The sequence below is a fragment of the Myotis myotis genome, unplaced genomic scaffold, assembly GCF_014108235.1.
Source record: "Myotis myotis isolate mMyoMyo1 unplaced genomic scaffold, mMyoMyo1.p scaffold_m19_p_20, whole genome shotgun sequence".
Lineage (NCBI taxonomy): Eukaryota > Metazoa > Chordata > Mammalia > Chiroptera > Vespertilionidae > Myotis > Myotis myotis.
Genome location: NW_023416325.1, coordinates 4,261,833 through 4,286,335, shown reverse-complemented (window position 1 = coordinate 4,286,335; position 24,503 = coordinate 4,261,833). Strand labels below are relative to the sequence as shown.

At 40.2% G+C, this 24,503-nt stretch overlaps 1 protein-coding gene across 2 annotated transcripts in view; it reads left to right on the top strand.

The window, feature by feature from the left end:
* Nucleotides 1-24,503, top strand: part of CORO1C (coronin 1C) — a 63,286-nt gene that overhangs the window by 21,536 nt on the left and 17,247 nt on the right. The window contains exons 1-3 of one of the 2 annotated variants that reach the window (XM_036354375.1): nucleotides 3,657-3,845; nucleotides 4,824-5,023; nucleotides 22,096-22,218. In XM_036354375.1, coding sequence (XP_036210268.1) covers nucleotides 4,829-5,023; nucleotides 22,096-22,218 — 318 coding nt within the window. In that variant the 5' untranslated portion in view covers nucleotides 3,657-3,845; nucleotides 4,824-4,828. Of the gene's footprint in view, nucleotides 1-3,656; nucleotides 3,846-4,823; nucleotides 5,024-22,095; nucleotides 22,219-24,503 lie in introns of those variants that run through there. The other variant, XM_036354374.1, reaches the window with a different exon arrangement.

Genomic DNA, 24,503 nt, shown 5'->3' with positions numbered 1-24,503 from the left:
TTTTAATGTTAAGTCTTCTGGTCCATGAACACAAGCTGTCTTTACATTTAATTGTGTCTTCTTTAATTGCTTTCATTAGTGTTTTGTAATTTTTAGTACAGGCATACTTCTGATATTGCAGGTTCAGTTCTAGAACACTACAATAAAGCAAGTGTTATAATAAAGCGAGTTGTAGTCTTTTTGCTGGTGGAGGGTCTTCATTTTAATTTGAAAAAACGCAACATCCGTGAGGCATTTTAAAGCCAACCATAATAAAATGGGGTATGCCTGTATACAAGTCTTCCACCTTCTTGGTTAGGTTTACTCCTGAGTATTCTCTTCCTTTTGATATTACTGTGAATGTTTTCTTTTAAAAAAATTAATGTGAGAGAGAAGCATCAATTTGTTGTACCACTTATTTACGCATTCATTGATTGATTCTTGTATGTGCCCTGATTAGGGATTGAACCTGAAACCTTTGCATATCAGGATGACACTCTAACCAACTGAGCTATCCGGCTAGGGTCTGGAATTGTTTTGTTAATTTCATTTTCAGATTATTTGTTATGAGTGTGCAGAAATACAGTTGATTCTTATATATAGGTCTCTTATCCTGTAACCTTGCTAATATTAATTCTAATAGTTTTTTAGTGTATTCCTTAGGATTTTCTGTATGTAAGATCATGCCATTTGCATTTGGAGATAGTTTTACTTCTTCCTTTACAATCCAAGGGCCTTTTATTTGTTGTTGTTTCTTGTCTAATTACCCACTCTAGAACCTGTAGTACATTGCTGGGTAGAAGTGGCAAAAGCAGACATCTTGCCTGGTTCTTGATCTTAGGGAGAAAGTATCTTACACCACTGGATATTGTTAGCTGTGTTTTTGTGTTTGTTTGTTTTTAATCAGTTTGAGGAAGTTTCCTTTTGTTCCTAGTTTGTTGAGTGTTTTTATCACGCAAGAGTGTTGGATTTTGTCAAACGCTTTTCTGTGTGAGACAATTATGTGATTTTTGTTTATTATTCGATTGATATATGTTACACTGATTTTCAGATGTTGACCCAACCTTGCATTCCTGGATAGGTTGCACTTGGTCATGTTGTATAATGCATTTTATGCTAGATTTGGTCTGTTAGTATTTTGTTAGGGATTTTTGCATTGATACTCAAAGAGATTTGTCTAGGGTTTTTTTTGGTCATGTCTTTGTCTGATTTTGGCATCAGAGTAATACTGGTCTCATAACATTAATCTGGAAGCATTTCCTCCTCTCCTATTCTTTGGAAACATTTGTGAAATATTGGTATTCCTTAAATGTTTGATAGACTTCAGTGGTGAAACCACCTGGACCTGGGTTTTGTCAGATGTTGTTTCTAATTCTTATTATAGATCAGCAAAATGAGGCTCAGAAAGATTAAGTAAGTTACTAATAAATGGTAAAGCTAGAATTTGAATCTGGGTTACCTTATGTAAAGTTCTAGAATGATAAGAGCGGACACATATTGTGTAATTAGATATGTGTGTTTAATCATACAAGGTGCTTTAACATATTAATCTCTTGCTACACTCCTATCACCAGGTGCTTACCTCATGTAATGATCACTTCAACTTTATATGTATTGTACCCATTTTCAGATAGAGAATCTGACACGTAAAGAGATTCATTGACTTGCCCCACTGAACCATGGCCAGGAAGTAAATGGTACAGCTGTGCTTCTCACTCACAAGGCTGTCTGACTCTGGAGCCTGCCCTCTTAATTGCTTTTCTCTGTTATGTGCAGGAAAAGCAGCTGTGCCACATGTGGACAGCTGAACCCAGATTAGGTTCAACCTTGGATGTGGATGGGCTCACACTGCTCTTCAGTCTCCACTTGGACCTGCCTGGCTCGGTCAGCACAGCACTGTGGAAGCACTGACTTTTCTCACTGTCTCTGCTCTGTAGCTGACACTCTAATCCATGGTTGTAGCAAAAGAACCTGTATATCATTCTGACTCCATGCGGTTAGGATGAAAATAAGTTGTCACTGTGTATAATATAGAAATGACTTTAAAAAGTATTTTAGTATGTAAGTTAGCCAGCAAATTTGTGTAATACCTTTCACTAACATATTCAAAGCACTTCACATATTTATATTTATTTATGTTTATATTGCTGGTGAGATTAGATGGTATCTAGTTTATTTGAGTGAAGAGGAAAGTTGTCTCTTATTTTTCAAGTTAGAGGCCTTCCTCAAATGTCCATTCACATTTAAAAGGGAAGCACAAAAAGGTGACCTCATGCCTCTGTGGGCTGAGGGGCTGGTTGAGTGGTGGACCTCACAGTGGGTGGTGAGGTCTGATCTCTTACCAGATGGGGCTGGTGGTATCTAGGCCTGGTAGCCAGTGTTTTGGGAGCCCCAGCAACAAGGGAGACTCCACTGTACAGAATCACATTGTCACTGTGACACCTGTTCATACCTGTGTTACCTGTCGACCTGCCCAGGGCATGCAATCTGGCTTCCGCTGGAGTGGATGCGGGGTAGTCCTGTGATTGTGCAGCATTGGAGAGGGTGATCTTGGTGTTGAGCTGCTTCTGATTTAGGCTTCAATTTTCTCTTCAGCCCCTCTCCCACATCCCTGTTTCTCTAGAGTGCTCTGGGGTTTCCATGGGCTTTGGTGTTCTTTTAATGAGCCTTTCCTCCTGAGACACGCAAGAGGACAGGACATTCACACTTCAGTCAGTTACATGTACATAATAGCTTTCTATCTTTTAAGATTTTGTTGTCACATTTGCATTCTTCTTAGGCTCCATTCAGTGACCTTTCTCTTGTCCTTTGGTGTTTATACCTGCTTTTATTCTTTGACTGCGATTTTATTAGGGTTCCAGGAAAGAGTGGAGATAAATGATGCCATTTGTATTTCTTTTGTAAATTACCTCTTCATGTCCTTTGTGTAATTTTCTATTGGGATTTTCATGTTTTTAATTTGTAAAAACTTTGTGTATGAAGGATATTAACTCTTGACATATGGTGCAATCCTTAGTTCTATGTTAACTTACTTTTGAAACACTTGCTAGAAGGTACTGGTGGGATTTGAGCTTCTGCTAACTTGTGCAGATGGTTGTGTAGGGAAATGGATCCTGGAACCAGCTGGCGGTACATTGGCTTTTGTATGGATGTGCTTTTCTTGTGGTTTTCACCACCTCTTGGAAGCTCTTTATCTCTTCACGCTTGAGAATTATTCACACTGTTTCACAAATGAAGAGCTCTGGCCAAGTGGAAGCAAATAATTCACCATCTCCTCTACCAAGTACTCTAAATGTATGGTCCTGGTAGTCAGCTGGAAAGGTCTGGCAACAGCTGGGCTGAGGAACATGGGTGCTCAACTGCCTGCAAGGGTCCGTTGCCTCAACCCAGCCATATGCCCCAGGCTTGTAGAGAGGCGACTTTTGCACATGCCTTGGAAGGTTAGAAAGAGGCTGGCAAAAATAAATTATCTCCCTTTGCGTTTAGCAGTGGGCCCAGCGTCATGAGAAAGGGAATTAGAGGGAAGCAATTAGCAAAAGCCCACCATGTGTCCCTTTTGGCATGAGTGGACAGGTGTTAGCTCTCCTCTGTACCTGATGGGGGTCGGAATGACTGGTTTTCAGCTGACCATGTTCCATTTCCACTTAGGTTTTCTCCAGGCCCCTTTATCCTAGCCCATATGAGCAGAATGTTCTCCATTAGCAGGTAGGATAATTACATTGGTACAGTCTAGGAAACCTTACCAGGTGGGGCCTGGTGATCTTGAAGAAGGAAGCTTTCAGTGCACATGCCTATCGGACAACCTAGTGGAATTTGGAGTCTGAAATGACCCAGGAGGAAGCCCAGGAATAACACCCCTCCCCCAGGTGAATGATCAACTCTGATGTGAAAAACCATCCTGGTTCATTTCCCCTCCCTGAGGTTTTCCTTTCCGCTGTCCAACTGCTGCTGCTACAGTCATTCCAGGCCTTTTCAGGCCTGGTTTATTGTCACAGCTCTTAGCCCAGCACCTTGCTTTTAGCTTCTTCCTGCCTAAAATGCTAGTAGGCCACTGTCAGACCTGTTGTCATCCCAAACATTATTTTTTTGTCACATTACTCTCCATTTAAATCCTTGCTACTTTTTTTTCAGACCTGGCTTTTGACCTATCAGTTGCCTTAGCCAGATTCCTGGTAGCACTCAGCACCAGGGGTTTGGTTCTGATTTGCTGTGATTATAATGCCTGTGTTGGAAGGCTCTTGAAGACAAGGGTGGTTGCTTATATTTCTTGAATTCTCCACTTCTCGTAGTTGGACTTGTGGAAACACTTGTGAGCGGGCAGAATTCTCAGACAGCAGAGTGCTGATGTCTGGGGGAAAATTACCTTGGCAGACTGAGGAAAAAGCCACAGTATCATATCTTTTTATGGGGGGAAGGGGTTCTTGAGCTCAAATCTACTACATAACTTGGAGTTTTCTTATCTTTAAAAGGGGGAGAGAGTTGAATTTACTTATCTTTCAATTCCCACCCAGTCCTGAAAGGCTAATTTTTCTTCATTCCTTGTCTTGATCTTTTTCCTGAAATTAAACTGATGAGCAGTTTCTGGATCTTGAATTAGGAATTTTTCATTTCTTTGTAATTCTTTCCCTGACGCATTTTCAGTTTTCTATGGGTATGTGCTGCTAAAGGAAGTTTGGATTTGCCATTAGTCTGCTTTTTTAGGAGAGCAGACAAAATGCCATGCCATTCTGGTTTTTGGGTGTTTTTTTGTACTTGGAGGGTTTTTTTTGTTTTGTTTTGTTTTTTGTAAAAGTAAAGCTTTCAGTTGAGTGCATGACTTTAACATAATTTTTGTTCTTCTACAGACACGATGAGGCGAGTGGTACGACAGAGCAAGTTTCGGCATGTATTTGGACAAGCGGTAAAAAATGACCAGTGTTATGATGACATCCGGGTTTCTCGAGTGACCTGGGATAGTTCCTTTTGCGCTGTCAATCCCAGATTTGTTGCCATAATCATTGAAGCAAGTGGGGGAGGCGCGTTCCTTGTGCTCCCTTTGCACAAGGTAAGTAATCTGACTTTCTGTTCTGTTAAACACTGTAATAGAATGCCCAGACCATTAGACTCTGATGTAATTGAGGTTTCATTCCTTACAGTTTACAACCACATCAGTTTTTCTCTAATAGAGAATCATTAAACAGAAAGGTGAACTCTGTTCTGGGTGTGCCCTCTATGGATCAAAATGATTATCATAATAATGCTGTGAGCATGGGCAGGCAAGGAATTTTATGATTTGGTTAGTAGTCATCCATTTTTCACAAACGTTTTTCCAAAAGGTGTAGTTTAAAAACAATCATTTTTTATATGGGCAGAAATTTTTAAGACTATCTTTTTTGTGTGTGAAGTCATGAGGACTGAGACTTTTGGTTTTTTTGAATGATAAATGAGATGAAAGCTCAAGAAAAGGTTCCCAGTGGTACAGATTTCAAGTCTGGATAACAGTAAAGTTTCAGCATAGGATCTAAACAGTGTTAACAAATGGTAGAAATAAAGGATCTTCGCTGAAAGTGATTTTGTGTGACCTTCTACATCAGTGGACTTCCCAGTACTCCCTACTCCAGTGGTCGGCAAACTGCGGCCCCTTGAGTGTGGCTCTTCCACAAAATACCACGTGCGGGCGCGCACGTACAGTGCGATTGAAACTTTGTGGCTACACTCAAGGGGCCAAAGAGCCGCATGTGGCTCGCGAGCCACAATTTGCCGACCACTGCCCTACTCCATCCAGAGAGTCATTTCCAATACAGCGAAGAAAGGAGATTTGTGATTTTCTGACTATTCTTGAATATTGTGGATGAAAATCTGTACTTGCTTTAATAGGAAATCCCAGAATCACAAATAATTGGGAGGGTTTGGGGGTAGGGGTCGGGGGGAGTTGTTGCTGTGTGAGAGAGAACCTGGAAAGAGTAATTTTCTAGTTAGCTTTTGGAGGAAAAAAAGTTGGTGAGTCCTGAGCTCTGATAAGGGCTCAGTGCTGGTGAGGATGCAGGTGTTGGGTCACATTACAGCTGTTTCCACTCTGCTGAGAACAGTGGGTCCCCCTGAGTCTGAGCCATGCATACTAGGGGCACGTCTCGTCATTATGGACCATGTGATTCTGAAAGTGGTTACAATAAAATGGTTTTCTGTCAAAGTATTGTTTCCCATATGGGTGTTTTTTCCTTAGGAAAACTCTCACTGGGAAAACTTCCAATTCTCTTGTACTTTTCTCTCAGATGCTTATGACTAACTTGTTTTATTTTAACATCTGATTTTTACTTTAGTGACTGGATTGATGTGATATTACATAATAGGACCATTTCACTATAGAAATAGGGGACGGACGCCTTTGGGGAGCAAATTCGATATGTGTTTTCAAATGTATCTTATAATTGGCAGAGTCATTGATGATATTTTAAAGGAGAATTTTTCATTAAATTGAAATTTAATTTTCTACTTGGATGCTTTTATTTCTGTGGAGAACATTGCTGTTTATTGGCAAATAATACATGACCATCTTATAACTGTACTTAAGCCTGATTTTGGGGTGGGAGTTTGAAATTAATGCCAGTTGCATTTGGTCTCCACAACTTTTTAGTTTATTTGTTCACCAAGAGCAAGGAGCATTGGGAAACCTGACTTTTTAATGGTGGGGTTTTGGTGGCCAGCTGAGAAGACGTTTCAGCTTTGTTGGCCAAGATAAGGCACTGGAATACTATGATCTGTTTTGGAGTTGAGTTTTTAGTTTTATAATGTGGGCTGCTTTTGTTTAAAAGTGAAGAAAAATCAAATTTGCACACATAACATGAAGTGATGCTTGAAATCAAGATCATAGAAAATGATGCTCTGGGTGTGTATTGGGCTTCAGTATGTGTTGATAGCAGTCTGGGATTACTGTAAACATGAACTTGAGGAAATGGGTATTTTTTTTATTTTTCAATTAGGGGTATGGTTTTTAAAAACTATCTCAGAGACTTCTGGTAATGTTCGTGTCAGTCCGTGTCGTGTCCCCCCCCCCCGCGCACGCATGCGCGCGCACACGCACGCACACACACACTTTTTTTTTTTTTTAATATATACAGGCAGACTGGTTTTGGTGATGCTGTCGGGGCTCTCAGTACATATTAATATTGAATATGCGTGTATCAATTTTAAGATGTATTGTGACACTTTCAGAAAGGCTCCCATTTAAAAACATGGTCTTCATTGAATTTCTCTTCAAAGCTGGTTAGTGTTAGCTGTAAATAGGGCTTATTATTGCAACCTCATGAGGCTTTTGTGGTCAGATTCTGGGAGAATCATGGTCTCTGTCTTGCAGGACTTAAAATAGAAAATGGAGAGAGTAGTAGGGACACATACATTAAAACACATACGCAGCAAGAGGTAAGTTTAGGCATGAATGCATGTTTATTTTAGCTGGTTTATGAGGTTTTTGTTAGGAAGGTTTTATTAGAGAAAGCGGGATTTTAAGAGGTCACTGTCAGAGGAATATGGAAAGTACTCAGCCCTGAGGTGGGGCGATTTAGGTTAACACGTGATTCAGGATCTCTTTTGTAATGTTTCCAGCAAGCTATGACATGCCATTCTGTCATGACTTTTTGAGGTGCGGCTTAGTATGCATTTTCTTATTCTTTGGTCTTTCAGAGGCTGAATAATAGCAGTCTTGCTGAACAGAAGTTGGCTTTGTGGTTTTGGCTATAGGGATTTTTCCCATCACAACTGCATAAACTGCCTTGTCCCAGTCCCCCGTGCACTCTCCCACGTGGGCATGAACAAGTCTCTCCTGTGTGGAGTAGCTACACTCGTGATGTGGGACTGAGGCGTTCCCATCCCCTTGTGAACCATGTGGGGCATTCAGACACATCGCACCATTTTGTGGTTAGGTGCACGTGCACCAGAATTTCAGATCACAGTGAGCCTGTACATTCTAACTTCAGCAAATAAGGGTGAGGGGGGACTTGGTTAGAATTATATGCTCTTGCTCTAACATACACTTGGATGGAGGATGCAAATTGAAGGGCTCCTATCTTGCCTAATTGCTCTCTCCCTTCCTCCCTAGACTATTCTTACCTGCTAGTATTGGAGTGATGGCTAATTTCATCCTCCCTTTAACTACCTTACAGAGCAGCTCTGCCCTGAGCCCTTACAGGATGGGTGTGGCCAGGTCTCTATTAATCTTTTGACTGTTAATCTCCTCTGTCCTTCTAGCTCCTCTGGTATAGTTGTATAATGCCTTATATACAGTTGTGTACGTTTCGACCATTTATTTTAGGAACTGTATCTGAGATCTTGCTATATTTATGTCTGTGAACTATCTTTTCAATTCATTTTGTGGTCTTTCTCAACTAGGGTTTTGTGAAAAAATTCAGCCCTACGGAAAATCATTTCAATGAATATTTTCTTAGTTCTCTCAAGGATGGGACATGGCTGTGCCTTCTAGATGCATAAGAAATAAATTAATTCATTACTTATAGTAGCTTCCTTAGGGCATTAGGACTTAAGTCTCTCAGAGCTTGTGTTGACAAGGGCTGTTTTGAGTGTTTTTCTGCCATATTTATTGAGGAAGAAACTTGATTTATTTCAGTCAGTATTCTGATTGTTCAGTGTCCAACTCACTTGTTACCTCTTCATTTGCCGAGACAGTGGAAATCATTCTTTGGGTTCTCTTAGCCTCTTGCCCATGCTACTAGTACTACAGACTTCATTGTCACATTGTATTATAATTATTTTCTTCCTTCTTAACAGATAAGGGGAGGGCAGTTAGAATGATATGCTCTTGATCCCCTGACATTCACTGGGATGGAGGATGCAAACTGGATGGCTGTTTGAATGGTAGCTCTTGATAACAGGTTCTCCAAAGTCTTGCGTTACACTATTGTGGTAGTGGCCTCCAATGATTCTTACCTCCTTGTGTTCATGCCCTGTGTGGTGCCCTCCCACATTAAACAGGGCTGACTGTATAACCATGAAGATACGGTGCAGTTGGTGGAGTGTGACTCTGAGGCTAGGTCATAAAGCATCTTGGCTCCACTTTATCGCTTTTGGAGCCTCCTTGTTTCAAGTAGTTCTGTGGAAAGGCCCATAGGACTTCTCACCAGTAGCCGGCACCAACTTAACAAACATGTGAGTGAACCATCTTAAAAATGGATCCTGCAGCCGAAACCGGTTTGGCTCAGTAGATAGAGCGTCGGCCTGCGGACTGAAAGGTCCCAGGTTCGATTCCGGTCAAGGGCATGTACCTGGGTTGCGGGCACATCCCCAGTGGGGAATGTGCAGGAGGCAGCTAGTCGATGTTTCTCTCTCATCGATGTTTCTAACTCTCTATCTCTCTCCTTTCCTCTCTGTAAAAACTCAATAAAATATATTTAAAAAAAAAAAAAAAATGGATCCTGCATCCCGGCTGACACCTTGACTCATGAGAACCCAGAGCCAGATTACCCAGATAACTGCTGCTTTTCAGCTCCTGACCCTCAGAAACTGTGAGGTAATAAATGTTTATTGCTTTAAGTAGCTGAGTTTGAGAGTTAAGCAGCAATTGATGTATTCTCAGAATATGGTGCTTGATTCACAATGTGAGGCCACATAATACATAAATGAGTACTTCACAATGACCCAAAAGGCCGTTTCATAGTTTTAAGCATTCCATTAAAAAAAACACACCTGTGTGTGTATTTGGGATATTTGATTGGAGGGTGATTACACACACGTACATATAAATAACATTCTTAAATAAATCTTATGAGTAATTGGGAGATGCTGTACAGAAGCAAGAGAAAGTTATGTTATATGGCAAGATCCTTATGTTCCATGATACTGTCATATGACCTAAAAAATATGTTATAAGGTCATACTATCTTATACATAACTTCAAATTATATTATTGGTTTTCAGGAATGTTAACACTGATGGTGGGTCTAAAGGTGATTTTTATTTTCTTTATAATACCTGTACAAAATGTTTTACAATGAACTTACTACATGTAAAGATGATTTTTAAAAGTATTATCAGTAATACTACCAGAGCATATAAAGAGCTAATTGTGTAAATTTTAGTGAAATCTAAAACCGTACTTTTAAAAAATCATATTCATTCATTCACATACTCATTCCTTAGAAATCACACTCATTCATTCATTCATTCATTCATTCACATACTCATTCCTTAGACATTTGAGCACCTGCTCTGTGCCATGACCTGTGTTGGGTTCTTGCTCTTAAGTTTTAATAACAGTTGACCTTGATCTTTTCAATGGGGAGCTTTGTGTGTGTTTGAAATGCTCTCACACAGCAATGAGAGATGAGTTCCAACTGAGGCTCAGAAGTCAAGGAAGTCATCACAGAATATTCTATTAGAATTCAGGTTTTCCTGTGTGTAGGACCTAGAGATGAAACAGAAGAGGAGCCCAGCCAATTCCCTAAACTGAGGTACAAGAGATGCTCTGGGTCGGCAAAGAATGAAGTGGGAGCCACATTCTTCCCTCAGATTCCTGGGTCTCTGGGAATTTAGATAGACTTTTCTAGTATTGGAGAAATTGGGATATTTGATTGGAGGGTGATTAAGAGAAACTGAAGGATAGTTGCTTTTAAGAAATATATATATTCAGAGAGGAAGGGAGAGGGAGAGAGAGATAGAAACATTAATGATGAGAGAGAATCATTGATTGGCTGCCTCCTGCACACCTCACACTGGGGATCGAGCCCGCAACCTGGGCATGTGTCCTGACCAGGACTGGAACCATGGCCTCCTGGTTCATAGGTTGTCACTCAATCACTGAGCCGTGCCGGCCGGGCTGAAGGATAGCTTTTTGATAGAAAATCACATTTCTTGGCTCCCCTCTCCCCCATTGTAAATAGTGCAAAATTGGTCTTTTCCGTGATCGTTTTATGGAGGAGAACCAGAATAAGCACTGTTTTACATTTTTTGGATTATTGTTGTAACTGGAACAACATTGCACGTTTCCTCCATATCAGCTTCAGGAAAAGGCAGTAACTTTATGTCATAGTCTTAAAAATGAGACTCCAAAATGACATCAGAATATGCTTAGAGGGTCCCCCACCTAAATGGAGTCTCAGTTTCTGCACATTGTAGTACTGCTGTCATAACTGTTCATTTGCAGAAATTGAAACTCAGATTGAGTGATTGCCCAGAGCTGTGAGTCTTTCATGAATTCGAATTTAGGTCTCAGAATCTTTGTTTGATTTGTACATGTATATTTTTTATTAATATTTTCCCCCTACTGAGTGTGAAAGATTTTGGGGGTGGAGTGGTAGGTATAGAAACTGCAGTCTAATTGACACTTAATTCTTTGCATCTTTCTCTGGGATTAGGGACTTAATCACAAAAACACTGGCTTGTCAGGGCTTTGATTCTTTTAGCTTAGAAAATTGTCTTAAGGCTTGTCTATACCATGTCTTGTGCAGAAACAGCGGCAATGAATGATGAAATCGCAGCAGTTCACATTTTTGAGGTTTTAAGTGCCAGGCACCGTGCTGATAGGTGCCTTCTTTCTTGGACTAATTCAAAAGAAATGGCAGCCTCCCGATGGTGCTTTTACCCAGCACCTGCTGGATTTGCACTGGCTGCATCACCCCCTTACTGTACACTGCTGACAGGCAATTTCCATTCCCACAATTAGCGGCGCTCCATTTGGACAAGGGTAGCAATGCCAGGAGCCCTGTGTACAGATGTGGACTTTGGGCCCGTGGTGGCTTTGGTGTTATGGGCAGGGGTTCATTGTCAGTGTCCTGGAATGCATGTCCACTGTCTCCTGAAATAGACACTGTCTGATGCCCTGAGCACCTTAAACTGTCAGTTGTATGGGCCCTGAAAGGCTGGGAGGCCGGGTGAGTGTGTTTGTGTGTGTGTTGGGGGGGGGGGGGGCGGGGGGTTGGAGGAGGCAGGGGGAAGGCACCAGGTGCAGAACAATGACTTCCAAATTATGTCACGAGCTGCCAGCCACACGAGCGAGCGAACCCTACACGGTCTCATTATCACATGAAGTGCCACAGAAGAGCCTTTTCATTTTCTCCCAGTGACTCCGTTTTCCATAGTCTTGCTGTGGAGGGTGGGGTGAGATGGGGGACACTCTACTCAACCTCAGTTAACAATGGTGCACAAAGTCCTGGCAGAAGGAACCTCACAATGTACCCTGGGGCTATTTTTGATTACAGTGAGTGACTGTGACTCAGAGTGTGCCCTGGCAGATGACAGGCTTCTACCCCCCTCCTTCCCTCCTCCTCCCCCCTCCCCTGGAGATGAGCAGGCTGCCTGTCCTTTGTGTGTTTCCTTGGCCAGCCTCTCGAACTGCTGCAGTTCACTGATATGTCCACAGCAGCCGGCCCACAGGCTTGACAGGGCTCTGACAGTGGTTTTTACCATATATGGCCATCAGAGCTCTGGGGCTGTCAGCTGGCCAGGATAATTTCCTTCCTTTGCTTTGATTGGCTGCACAGAGGCTCAGAGAACGGTGGGATCTGGGAGTGTGTGGTGAAGGGAAGCCACTGAGTCAAGTGCAAAGAACGTTTAACTCTTTCCTGTTTTTTTGGAGCCTGAGTCTGTGCAGAGCACAAGACAAGTGCTGCCGGCAGAAGCCCTCAGTGCATAAACATGATGGCCCAAGCCTGGGAAAGCAGCGAAGAAAAGGTTCTTGAATGCAGATTACTCTGAAATAGACTCAGGTTTAATGGACAAATTTCTGCAGTCCGGATTTGTCCAGAAGTCAGTATAACCATAGGTAGTAAATTTTCTGTTCTTACCAAGTTGAATATCAGTGCTGGTTAGGGGTGCGACCTGAGTTGAGTGCAGGGAAGGCTGAGCTGGGAGGACCAGTGATGGAGCACGTGTTGGCACTGTCAGAGGAGTGGTGACTTGGGTTTCTTTTCTGGCTGAACTTTAAGTCATGAGTAAATGATACAGGCTACTGAATTGGGTCTCTACTCCTGTCCTCTTGCTTATTTACAGCCGCTGCAAGATGGGAACTGCCACAGCCGTGAAGCCCAAGGCATTTACCTAAAACAGTTGTAATTTTTTTCTGCTTTTCATCCCCACTTCAAGGAGGGTGGATTTTTATTCTGAGGCCTGTGGGCAAACCAGTGTAGAACTGGGATTGGAAGGGGGAGCCCTGGAGTTCATCATTCTCAGAGGGTCCCAGGGGAGATGATCTCCAGTGTCATTTGCTCAGTGCAAGGGGTGAGGCAACCAGTTACTACTCTCCTTTCTAATTTGACACTGGATGCTTTGTTTTAATTTTCTATATTTGTACTTACATCAATAGTTCTTTTGCTTTGAAGCTGAATTTTATTTTGACTTGGTTCTTCTACCTCATCTTGGGTTTCTAGATTTTGTTTGTTCTCAGACCAGAAGTATCATATGAAATTACTTGTCTGCAATGATGAGGTTTTCACTTCATAAATTTTTTTGTTAAGTCAGGAAGTTAGAGAATATAGCTTCTCTGGTCACCATTGGGAATTTAGGCATGGTTAAGGAGATGTTAATTAACTTTTCCACTTTTTTGCTTTCTGATAATAAAATATCCATTGTTTTAGAGTAACTTCTCTCAGGTTTTTACAACTGAGACAGTTGTAAAGAGGACACTTGATGGCAAAATGATTTGCTTGTCATTTCACTGTGCCCATAAAGACCTTTTTTTTTTTTTACTCACAGGCAGGCGCGGTCTCTGCAGACCCACACTGCCCCTCCCTGGCAGCTTTAGTGCTTAGCTTACCTTACAGGACTGGGTAATCTCATCTGTGTTTTATTTCAGAGCACCTTCTCTTAGGTTGATGTTTCTGGTTCATTTAAAGTAAAACCTCCTCAGAATGTTTTATTCCTGGGCTATGAGCTGTCACTTTCAGAGACCAGCCTGTCAACAAGTCATATATTGCGTGTGCCAGTCCTTATGGTCTGCTGCAGAAGCCCCGGTTTCGTCTGGGCTACTTCTCCCCTGTCTTGGGACCACAGTCACTATAGCTCCTCCCTGTGGGGCAACAGGGCATTAAGAGTTTTCAACAGAACACATATCCACATAAATAATACTGTTACAAGAAAAAGGAAGTTGAATAAAAAGGAAAACCCACTTCAATAGACATCCTTTTTTGACTCCTTTGAACTTTGCACATTGTGAATGGAGCCCTTATGCCTGGGCTGGAAACTTTTCCTGTGCTTCCCAGCACGTGTTTGACTTACCATTTTCCTTGCTGAGAGTTAAAAAATTCTTCCTGTATTACTTCAAGGCCAGTAATGAGTTATTATCAATGTCTTTGAAAAGATCTTTTAATTTAGGGATATTATGATAAAGTTCTTGAAATTTGGGCACATGAAGTGATTTTGATTAGCATTTTTTCCTAAAATGAAAACTTTTATGATTATAAAGTGGGGATAAACAGTGGAAAGTCTTTATACCTTGTTCCTTGCATTAGGTTGGGGTAGGGCTGTTTAAGCCCTTACATCAGAGGGTGGTATAATCAATCTGTATAATCTGTATAATAAGAACAGGTTATAATAATCCTATATAATAAAAGAGTAATATGCAAATAGACCAAATGGCAGACCAACCAACCAACCAATCAAAGCGTAATATGTTAATGGTATGCTAAGGATGCTCAACTGCTCACTATGACGTGCACTGACCACCAGGGGGCAGACAGTTAACTATGATGTGCACTGACCACCAGGGGGCAGATGCTTGACCGGTAGGTTAGCTTGCTGCTGGGGTCCGGCCAATCGGAACTGAGTGAGATGGGCCGGACACGCCCTGGAGCCCTCCTGCAGTTCCTCCCAGGATCCGGCAACAGTGGGGTCCCTCAGCCTGGCCTGCGCCCTCTTGCAATCCAGGACCCTTCAGGGGATGTCGGAGAGCTGGTTTCAAGCCTGGTGAGCACTGCTGTGGCAGCACGAGCCTCTCCCGATCTGGACTGATTGGGCGTGAGCCACCCAGAGGGACCCCACCTGTGTATGAATTCGTGCACTGGGCCTCTAGTGGATTATAAAATGGCTGGATACTAAGATGACAGTAGATTAGAAGTTGGAAAAGTACTGGGAAGCTGCCTGTGCTGGACTAGATAAGGGAGACACTATAGAGAGCAACCAGAACCCAGCATCCTGGAAGAGCTTGGGATTCTATGATTGAACTCCAGAATGTAAACTAGAAAGAAATCATATGTGGAATACCTTGAGCATCTTAAAAGGAATTACTTGATTTGACTGATAAAATTAATGTGTCACCTTTTATCACCATAGGAGTTTACTAGGTTTATGAAAACATGTTAGTTATGAGAAAGACTAAGCTTGCTGGGTAGTGTTCTATGGCTTTAACAATATGTTACATTTTCAATGAACCAGTAATTATTAGGTTGATTTTCCTTAGCACCAGTTTGGTAGCTTCTTCAACCTAATACTGCACAAGCTAAAGTGTGGATCGAAAACAATTATCATCTGAGGGGCCACTCTCAATATGAAGAAATAATTATTCTGGCCTGGCCGGTGTGGCTCAGTGGTTGAGCATTGACCTGTGAACCAGGAGATCATGGTTCGATTCCTGGTCAGGGCACACGCCTGGGCTGCATGCAGCTCAATCCCCAGTAAGGGGCATGCAGGAGGCAGCCGATCAGTGGTTCTCATTATATAATGCATAGGTCATATCAGAAGCATCCCAATGGTAAATTTTGAGAATTTGATAATGTTATAATGTCTGCAGGTACATCTGTAATACGCCATTAGTTTGTTGTTTTTTTTTAAACCACATCATAGAGTGGAACTCCTTTATAGAAACGTATCTGTGAGATTTCTGTTCATGTTTGTTAGTATATATTTAGAATGTGTTGATTGAGCAGTACTGGCCTTGGCATGTAGGATGAGCATACCTCTTAAGTATGAATCGTTTGAAATGAGGTGTGAAAAATAAGACATACTGTTAGGTGTAAGTGGAAGCAGTGGTTGTTTTCCATTGATATTGATGGCAATTATCCTTACAACTAGAATTATGAATTAGTTGGATTTTGTATGTCTAAGGAGGAATGTTTTTGCAAAGTCGTTGAAATTTACACACATTCCTTCTTAGAGCAGTTGATCAAGTTATGTACTAACTGATGCTTAAATTTTTATTTCATTCACCACCACCCCCTCCCCCCTTTAAAAAATAAAAAAGACCATTGGTCGAAAGTGTTGCCTAACTCTGTAAGTTTAGTTGAAGCCTCAGTCTCCAGGAGCTCTGCTGAGTTTTATCTTGCCGCTTTGAAATGTTTGAGGACTTTCCCCAAACCTAAAGTAAATGATAGTGCTGGTGTCTAGGAGGTTTTCTGCCACTGTGAGGTTGCTGGCTGGAACATGTCAAAGCCATCAGCCTCCGCTTGGGCCAGCCACATGGAAATTGTGTTGTCACACTTCTCTCTTGTGCCAGCTGTACACACACTTTGAAGGTGGAATTTTCCCTGGGGCTCATGTTGCTTGGCCCCTGGCAGGCCACTGGATCTTGTAGATAAAGTCTGTAAGCTAGTGCCCTGACCTATTTCACTAATGTCCCCAAATTTTGAATTGGACTCTGGGCCAAAGCCTGAAGGGAACTTGGTGTTGGTCATTTTTTCCACTTGAGTTGACTTGCTGGTAATTCCCACCATTTGGAATTGTAGCTAAAGACGTACAATAAAAGGTCTATGGCATGTGATTAGGACTAGTAAGTAATTAATAAATAAAAAGCTTTGTTTAAAATGGGAGGTCTAAGTGGCTTACTGACAATTCTCAGCTAAATATTCAATTCCATGCTAGAAAAGTAGTGCTGTTCTAGATGATGCAACTGAGGAGACATATCCCTAATGAATCAGTGGACTCATTTGTTAGTAAATGAAATTATTTTATATATAAGCCTTGGAAAATTGATGGGTAGTTCTTAAAATAAATCACCATTTAATAAAAAAATTAAGGCACTTAAAAACAGGCATTAAATTCTTGTAAATCTTCCTTCCAGCCTCCGCATTCATTTAAATTTGCTGTTCAGAGGTGCAGGTAAGCTGTGTATGTCACCATGACTTCCGTGGATGTGTTTGTGAATGGTCCTTCACAGTCTAGCAAATTAGACATGGATTCCTTGGTTTATTCACTGGATGATAAATGAGGATGTGTCATGGATATGAATGAGAAATGCATTCTCATTTAGATCCTAGTGCAAAATGTCTTTCAGAAATGATGTGTTCTCATCTTTACCATATAAGGCCATTATTGTATGGTTTCCTTCAATTTCCGTGTTCTTGAGCTCTCAGCAGTTTATAAGTGCAGAGTTCCACCCTTTTAGTGACATACACATATACTCATTGGGTGAACTATGTTGTGCTTTTTTTAAAAAAAAAAATTATTTTGTTATGGATAAGAATGTGTGTTCTTGATTGTGTGTTGTGAACATACTGGATGTAAAATATCAGTGTAGATTTAAAATGCCAATTTTCTCACACTTTCATCTTTTTTTCTGTTCCTTTATCACTATCAGACATTTAGTCAATTCCCTTTCTGTTATGCTTCGATATGATGCCTACTTTCCCTGTTTTTTTATTGTAAGGATTTGTGATGATGTCACAACCAGAGGAAGCAGCTGTTTGTAGGATATAATTTTTTATTAACTCCTTGTTTCTGATAACCAGCTGCCAATAATTTCAGCATTACTTTAGTGCCTTTTTCATCTCATGGCTTAGTGGAAATTTTCTTTCCCTATAGAAATCTAGTGATATTTTAGATCTCTACTTTTTTGCTTTTCTGAGTACACAGTTTCTTTATTTAGAAAAATGGGGATAATAAAGTTCCTATATCATAAAGATACTTGTGAGAATAAAGATATAAGGGCTTTCAAACAGTTCCTAACATATAACATAAGCACTCTAAAAGTGTTAGTTGTTATTTGTTTTTTATTAGAAAGGAGGGAAGGAAATACGTGGTAGTTGCCCTTGAAATAACATTCAGATTCCGGGCTTAGAACTTGTATGCTATAGACTTGTAGGGGCTGAGTTGGGAATGGCAGAAATGCTTAATACTGCTCAAATATCTTACTTAACTGACAAATACTGGTTATAGCTATTAACTGTTGGCCTGGGTTGCTTAATTTTAACCTAAAAAAGTCATTTAGTAAACTTCTCAGTACGTAATTAAGAGCAACTCTTAATAGCACTTCCAGATTCCAAAATTGTTTTATGTCTGAGCAAAAGCTCTTCTTAACCCAAATTGAAAAAAAATATGTGGTGTCCTTGGAAGTTCAGAATTCAGTACTTTGCCATCAGGGGTGCCAGATATGGTTTGCTGGGGAGAGCCTAAGAGTGCAAAGACCCAGGGATAAAATAAAACAATTCAGATAGAAAAACTGTTTTCCTTGAGAGTAAAGATTTAAAAATGTAAGGTTAGCCTGACCAGTGTGGCTAAGTGGTTGCGCATCTACCTCTGAACCAGAAGGTCACAGTTCATTTCCACGGTCAGGGCACATGCCTGGGTTGAGGCTCCTTAGTCGAGGGTGTGGAGGAGGCAGCCGATCAATGATTCTTTCTCATCATTGATGTTACTCTCCCTCCCTCTTCCTTCCTCTCTGAAATCAATAAAAATATATATATATATTAAAAAGTAAAGCTAGAAACAAGTGTTTCTCAACTTTATTACTATTTTTTAAAAATAGGATACAAATCAAACAAAAAATAAAATAATAGGGCATTCATGTGCTCACAAGATTAAGCAGATGTTAAGATTTTGCCATGTTTGTTTCACATATCTTTTTTGAAAAACAATAAAGCATAACAGATGTAGCTAAGATACCATCAGCCTTTACTTCTTCCTCCTTCCCCAGAGGTAATTGTTTCCTTAAAGTTGCTATGTATCATATTTTGTACTTCTAATACATGTGTATATATCTAAACAGACTGTTATTTTGTGTCTGTTAAACTTTTATATGATACTTACTCCCATACCAAAGGACAGTGAAATTGCTTCTGTTTTCTTTTTTCCACGATTCCCATAGTGCTGCAGTTAATATCCTTCTTGTGCAAAACATGGGGCGTTCCTCTCACAGTCCACCTACAGGTGGGCCTGCTGAGGGGTGGGCATCTTCACCTCCCGCTGTTTCCAGATTGCTCTCAAAGAGGGCTGCAGTGGGATAGTCTCTCCTGTGATCAGTTTTTATGAGTTCCTCTTTCCCAGCACACTTGCCAGCACTTATATTAGACTTCCAAATTGTTGCCAATTTTAATAGGTATAAAATGTTACCTCATTGTTTTAATTTGCTGCTCCCTGATGATAGTGAGATGATGTTTTCATATATCTATTGGCTTTTCAGGTTTCCTTCCCTGTGAATTCTCTGCTCATATCACTTGCCCATTATTCTGCTAGGTTGCTGTTGACTTTGTCAGGTCACTGTGTTGCATATATATATATATATATCTTCCCCCAGTCTGCAACTTTCTTTTCACTTGCTTATGGTTTTTGAGAACAACCCACACTGCTGAATTTGGGTTACTTTTTATGTTTTAGGGAGTTTGCAATAATATTTATAAGTCTCATAGATTTACGTTTCTCCATATACTGCCCTTGGTATCTAGGTGTACGTTACTTTGTAACGAGCTCAGCAGTGCTCCTCTTTTTTCTTTTCTGGGAACATTTGTTTGAATGTTTGGTAAAGTTCACCTGTGAAACCGCCTGGCCTAGTGATCCTTGGTATTTAGTGACTGCTTGATTTATGGGGCTGTGTGGAATGATACTTAACTGGTTCTTTTATGCTTATAGGTCTATTCAGGTTTTCTATTTATTGAAAAATTTTGATAAGTTAGATTTTTATCTAGGAGATTGCTTATTTCATCTGGACTTTTAAAATTTATTGGCAGATGTTATTCCTAGTATTTTTATGTCATGTAAATTTCTACCAAATCATGTCCCCTTTTTATATCTGGTATTTGTGCCTTTTGTCTTCCATATGTAATTTTGTTGATTCGGTTTATTATTTATTTTCTTTTTGTTACTTTCTTCTCATAATTTTATGTTCTTTGGGTTTATTCTTACATCATTAATTTTCCGTCTTCTCTCATATACTATGCATGTAAGGCTATAAATTTTTTCCTAAGATCTGTTTTAGCTATATCCCACAAGCTTTGCTATGTTATTGAGAAGGGTTCCCAGACCCAATTTCTGTGTGTGTGTGTGTAGACTTCTTCACACCAACAAGCAGTTCTCAGACACCAGCAGGGCGCTGGAGCATTCAACTCCATTCTGACACTGGCTTCCCAGAGAGAGCGTCACACTCCACAGGTTAAAGGCTCAGTCCTACAAGGCTGATTCCCTCCCCCAACACATACTTCGAGTGCCAGTCAAAGTCCAGGTTGTTACCTGTGCTTCTGACTCACAGTGATGTTCTAAGGGTTTGATTAATTCCCTAGAATGGTTTACAGAACTCAGGAAAACTCCTTTACTCACTAGGCTCCTGATTCATTACAAAGTTTATTGAAGGATACGAATCAACAGCCAGATGAAGAGATACATAGATAAGGTCCCCAACAAAGGCGCTTCTGTCGTTGTGGAGCTTGGGGCATGGCCATGGCGTAATGGCATGGGAGGTGCTCCCCAAAAGACCAACCAGCTGTCTTCCTAGGTTTTTATGGAGGATTCGTAGTTAGATTGACTAAGTCATTGACCTTTGGCGTTGAGCTCAATCTCCAGCTCCTCTCCCCTCTCCAGAGGTCAGGGAGTGGGACTGAAAGTTTCAAACCACTAATCACATGGTTGGTTCTCCTGACTGCTAGCTGCCACCCTTGGATGGGATCCAAAAGTCACCTCATTAGCATACAAAAGACATCTTTATCACTCTCAACACTTAGGAAATTTTAAGAGTTTTAGGAGCTGTGAACCAGGAGCTATAGATGAAAATCAAATATCTTATAAATCACAATATGGCAGTCATGTATTTATTGATCAGTTTAAACGTCTGTTGGCTATTATAATTTTCTGTTTGAATTATTTAGTAAATTTAAAATTTTTTAGATGCATTGGAGATTTTTGGTTTATATTTTTCTGTTTTTAATTGCATTGCATTGTACTCAGAACATGCTCTACAGGATATTGATTCCTTGGTATTTTTTGAGATTTGCTTTGTGGTGTCCTAATACTGCCAAGAATCCTGCCCCAGTCCCCAGTGTTGTGATGTCTTGCCATAACAAGAGCAGCAGCAACAACAAAAGGGTTCAGTTTTGGGTGGCAGTGATTCCTTTTTGTTCACCAGCTGTTAAAGCTTGTAAGAACCTCAGCATGGACTAACATTAACTTGTTTGAAAAAGGAAGTAGCTTTTGAACACCTGTTGTTACAGCATCATTTGTTATGGTTAATACAGAAATGGTCTAAGCCAGGTTGGCTTGTTTGATTCAAATGTGTACCATGAGCAAATTGTGACGGTTACTTATGACCAACATTAAAAACTGTAGTTTTTAACCAATGGACATGGACACTGGGGCAGTGGGGGCTTGTCCTGAGGGGAGGGAGCGGTGGGGAGGGGGTCAATGGGGAGAAAGGAGACATATGTAATACTTTAAATAAAAAAGCCTGTATTCTTAATGAGATGTAGAACTGGATAATGGATAAAGTCTAAGCTTATGTTAATTTAATTACATTGTTCGGCTGGCATTTCTTGATTGAAGACGGGTGAGAGATAGACAGTAAAACATAGTATGTCCTTGAGCCCTTAAGCAATAGCTAAAAAGTTTATTTTTATTACCCAGTGTTGCTTGCTAATTTTATTGCCTTAACTTTGCTGTTCATTTCCAATACTTTAATTTTTATATTCAAGAATATTAACTTACTATATTAAAAGTTGTATTTTGCATTTTGAGTAATATCAAGATTTTTATAGTAGAAACACATGTATAATTTATATTTGGCTATCATAGAAAAACACTTTGGCTTTAAAAGACTTTTGTATTCTCTTTTGCTATGTCTATTAATGCAGTTGATTAAACTCTTTGTAGTACTAGAAATTTTGATCTTTAATAGACCATTGAGAGTTTTGGGTGGAGGTGATAAAGGAGAAATGGGTCTGAGAAAACACAAACTCTGTGGCGTTGACGTTACATAATAAATTTGCTTCTCTCTACTTTCAGACTGGTCGAATTGACAAATCCTACCCTACAGTATGTGGCCACACAGGACCAGTGCTTGACATAGATTGGTGCCCACATAATGATCAGGTCATTGCCAGCGGTTCAGAGGACTGCACGGTTATGGTAAGCTCCCAGGGTGTGGCGTAAGATTCACCGATTGCTTGCAAAAACTGTGTGTGTGTGTGTGTGTGTTTAGATGCTTGAAAAGCACAAAATCATAGCAGTTTTGATTGTCCATTGTATTATATAGGATTTAGTGACATTAAAAGTTTAATGACAGATAAGGCTTTTACAAGAGGTTGTACTATGTTATCTTTTTTCTTCTTTTGTATGAGTGTGTGTTTGCACGTGATTATTGACAGTTCTGTGGGAAGATTTTAGAGAAACTGAAATGAGTTTCCTATAATTCTATGAATGCCATTGGACCACATGACCTCTCTTCTCTCCCCAAAAAGAGAGAAAAAACTGTTACTAAGAATTGTACATTACAGTGAAATAAGATCCCAAAGGTTATACAGATAAAAAAGGGGTATGGAATAGATACTGAGAGGTAGTAAAGAGTTTTTGCAAGTGTTTCTTTCTAAGCTAACATCAGACGGTGTGTTCTCTCTCGTGGACCCTGGTTAAGAAAGCCCTTTCTGTGCAGCAGTGAAAACATTTTGAAAGGTTTTTAAAGTAAGTTCTATATATTTCCTCATTTGGATTCCAAAAGTAGATTACATATGAAATAAGGCTTTGAGGTACTTTTTAAAAATATTAATTTGAGAGAGAGAGGGAAGGAGAGAAATATCGACTGGTTGCCTCCAGAACACACCCCAACCACCAGGGATCAAACCCAAAACTTAGGTATGTACCCTGACCAGGAATTGAACCAGCAACCCTTTGGTGCACGGGATGACGCTCCAACCAACGGAGCCACCTGGCCAGGGTTGGTGTACTTTTAATATAAAGCTTCTTGTTCTTGATTATGATCTTAAGATCGTAATTGGTTTGGATCAATTTTTAATCTTAGCCCAAAAGGTTAGACATAGTACAGAAGGGAAGTACTGAAGTAAGTACTGAAACAGGTGAGTGTAGTAACTGATCAAGTTGCAAGCAGTCTCAGATTCATCAAGTGGGGAGCTGAGAGAACCCCTACTGTTACTTCCCTCTCCATTTTCTGTGGACTGAACCAGATTTAGTAACATTGTTTGGAAGCCTTTATTTTTATTTATTTATTTTTTAAAAATATTTTTTATTGATTTTTTACAGAGAGAAAGGGAGAGAGATAGAGTCAGAAACATCGATGAGAGAGAAACATCGATCAGCCGCCTCCTGCACATCTCCCACTGGGGATATGCCTGCAACCCAGGCAAACGCCCCTGACCGGAACCAAACCCGGGACCCTTCAGTCCGCAGGCCGACGCTCCATCCACTGAGCCAAACCGGTTTCGGCTGGAAGCCTTTATTAATTAAAATTATTTTACATAAACACACGTTAAGTCCAGAACTGTGACATTTAAACATTTACTCATTTTCACTCATGGACTTTTGGCTGAGGATAACTCCTGCGATCTCATAATTTTGGCAGCCAAAGCATATTAAAGAAATATGCTGCTGTTAAAAGGAATTGTTCTTTTTAATGTGCCCTGCTAAGTTGATCATTTTAATGGCCACAGACATTTTGCTGAGGGGAGAAGAACAGTATTTTGACCTAATGCCAAAATCTTAAATCTTAACCTCTCTTGATCCACCTCTTTCTGTTGTCAGCATTATTGGTCATGTTGTCCCTTAAAAAAAAAACACTTTTGTATTATGAAACATACTAAAGTCGAATGAATTCAGTTACGTGAATTAAGTGATTTATTACAAAGGGAATACCCGCTTGTTTTTGATAGCTCCCTTACTATTTGGTGTGTTAAGGTGTTCCAGCTCATCATGGACATCCTTTGCCCCACACCTCAAATCAGCTATTTCTCTCAGAAGTTCTGATTTCTTTTAATGGAAAATGGTATTTCTAGGTCACAATCTGGGTGCCAGGAATGCTGATTGTTACCATGGTGATTATTGTTTTTAAGATTTTGCTATTGTAATAACTATGAATGATGTCAGGTGAGTAGTAGACTTACTGGGAGGAGGAAGAACCTCATAAGTTATATAAAATATCTACTACTGTATGCTGTACACATGAAACTAATATTAAATGTCAACTGTAATTAAAAAATTTAAAAAAGATTGTAGTAAATGGAGCTAGAATATACATATATATTTAAAGATGTGGTAACTTTTGACTTCATCTTAATATTTCTAGTTCAAATTCAGGGCTATAGAGTTTTTAATCTAACCTCTTTAATATTACATTTCTATATCCTTTCTTCCACACTGAGAATTCGGGTTCTCATGGATTCAAAGGATGAATTAAAATATCC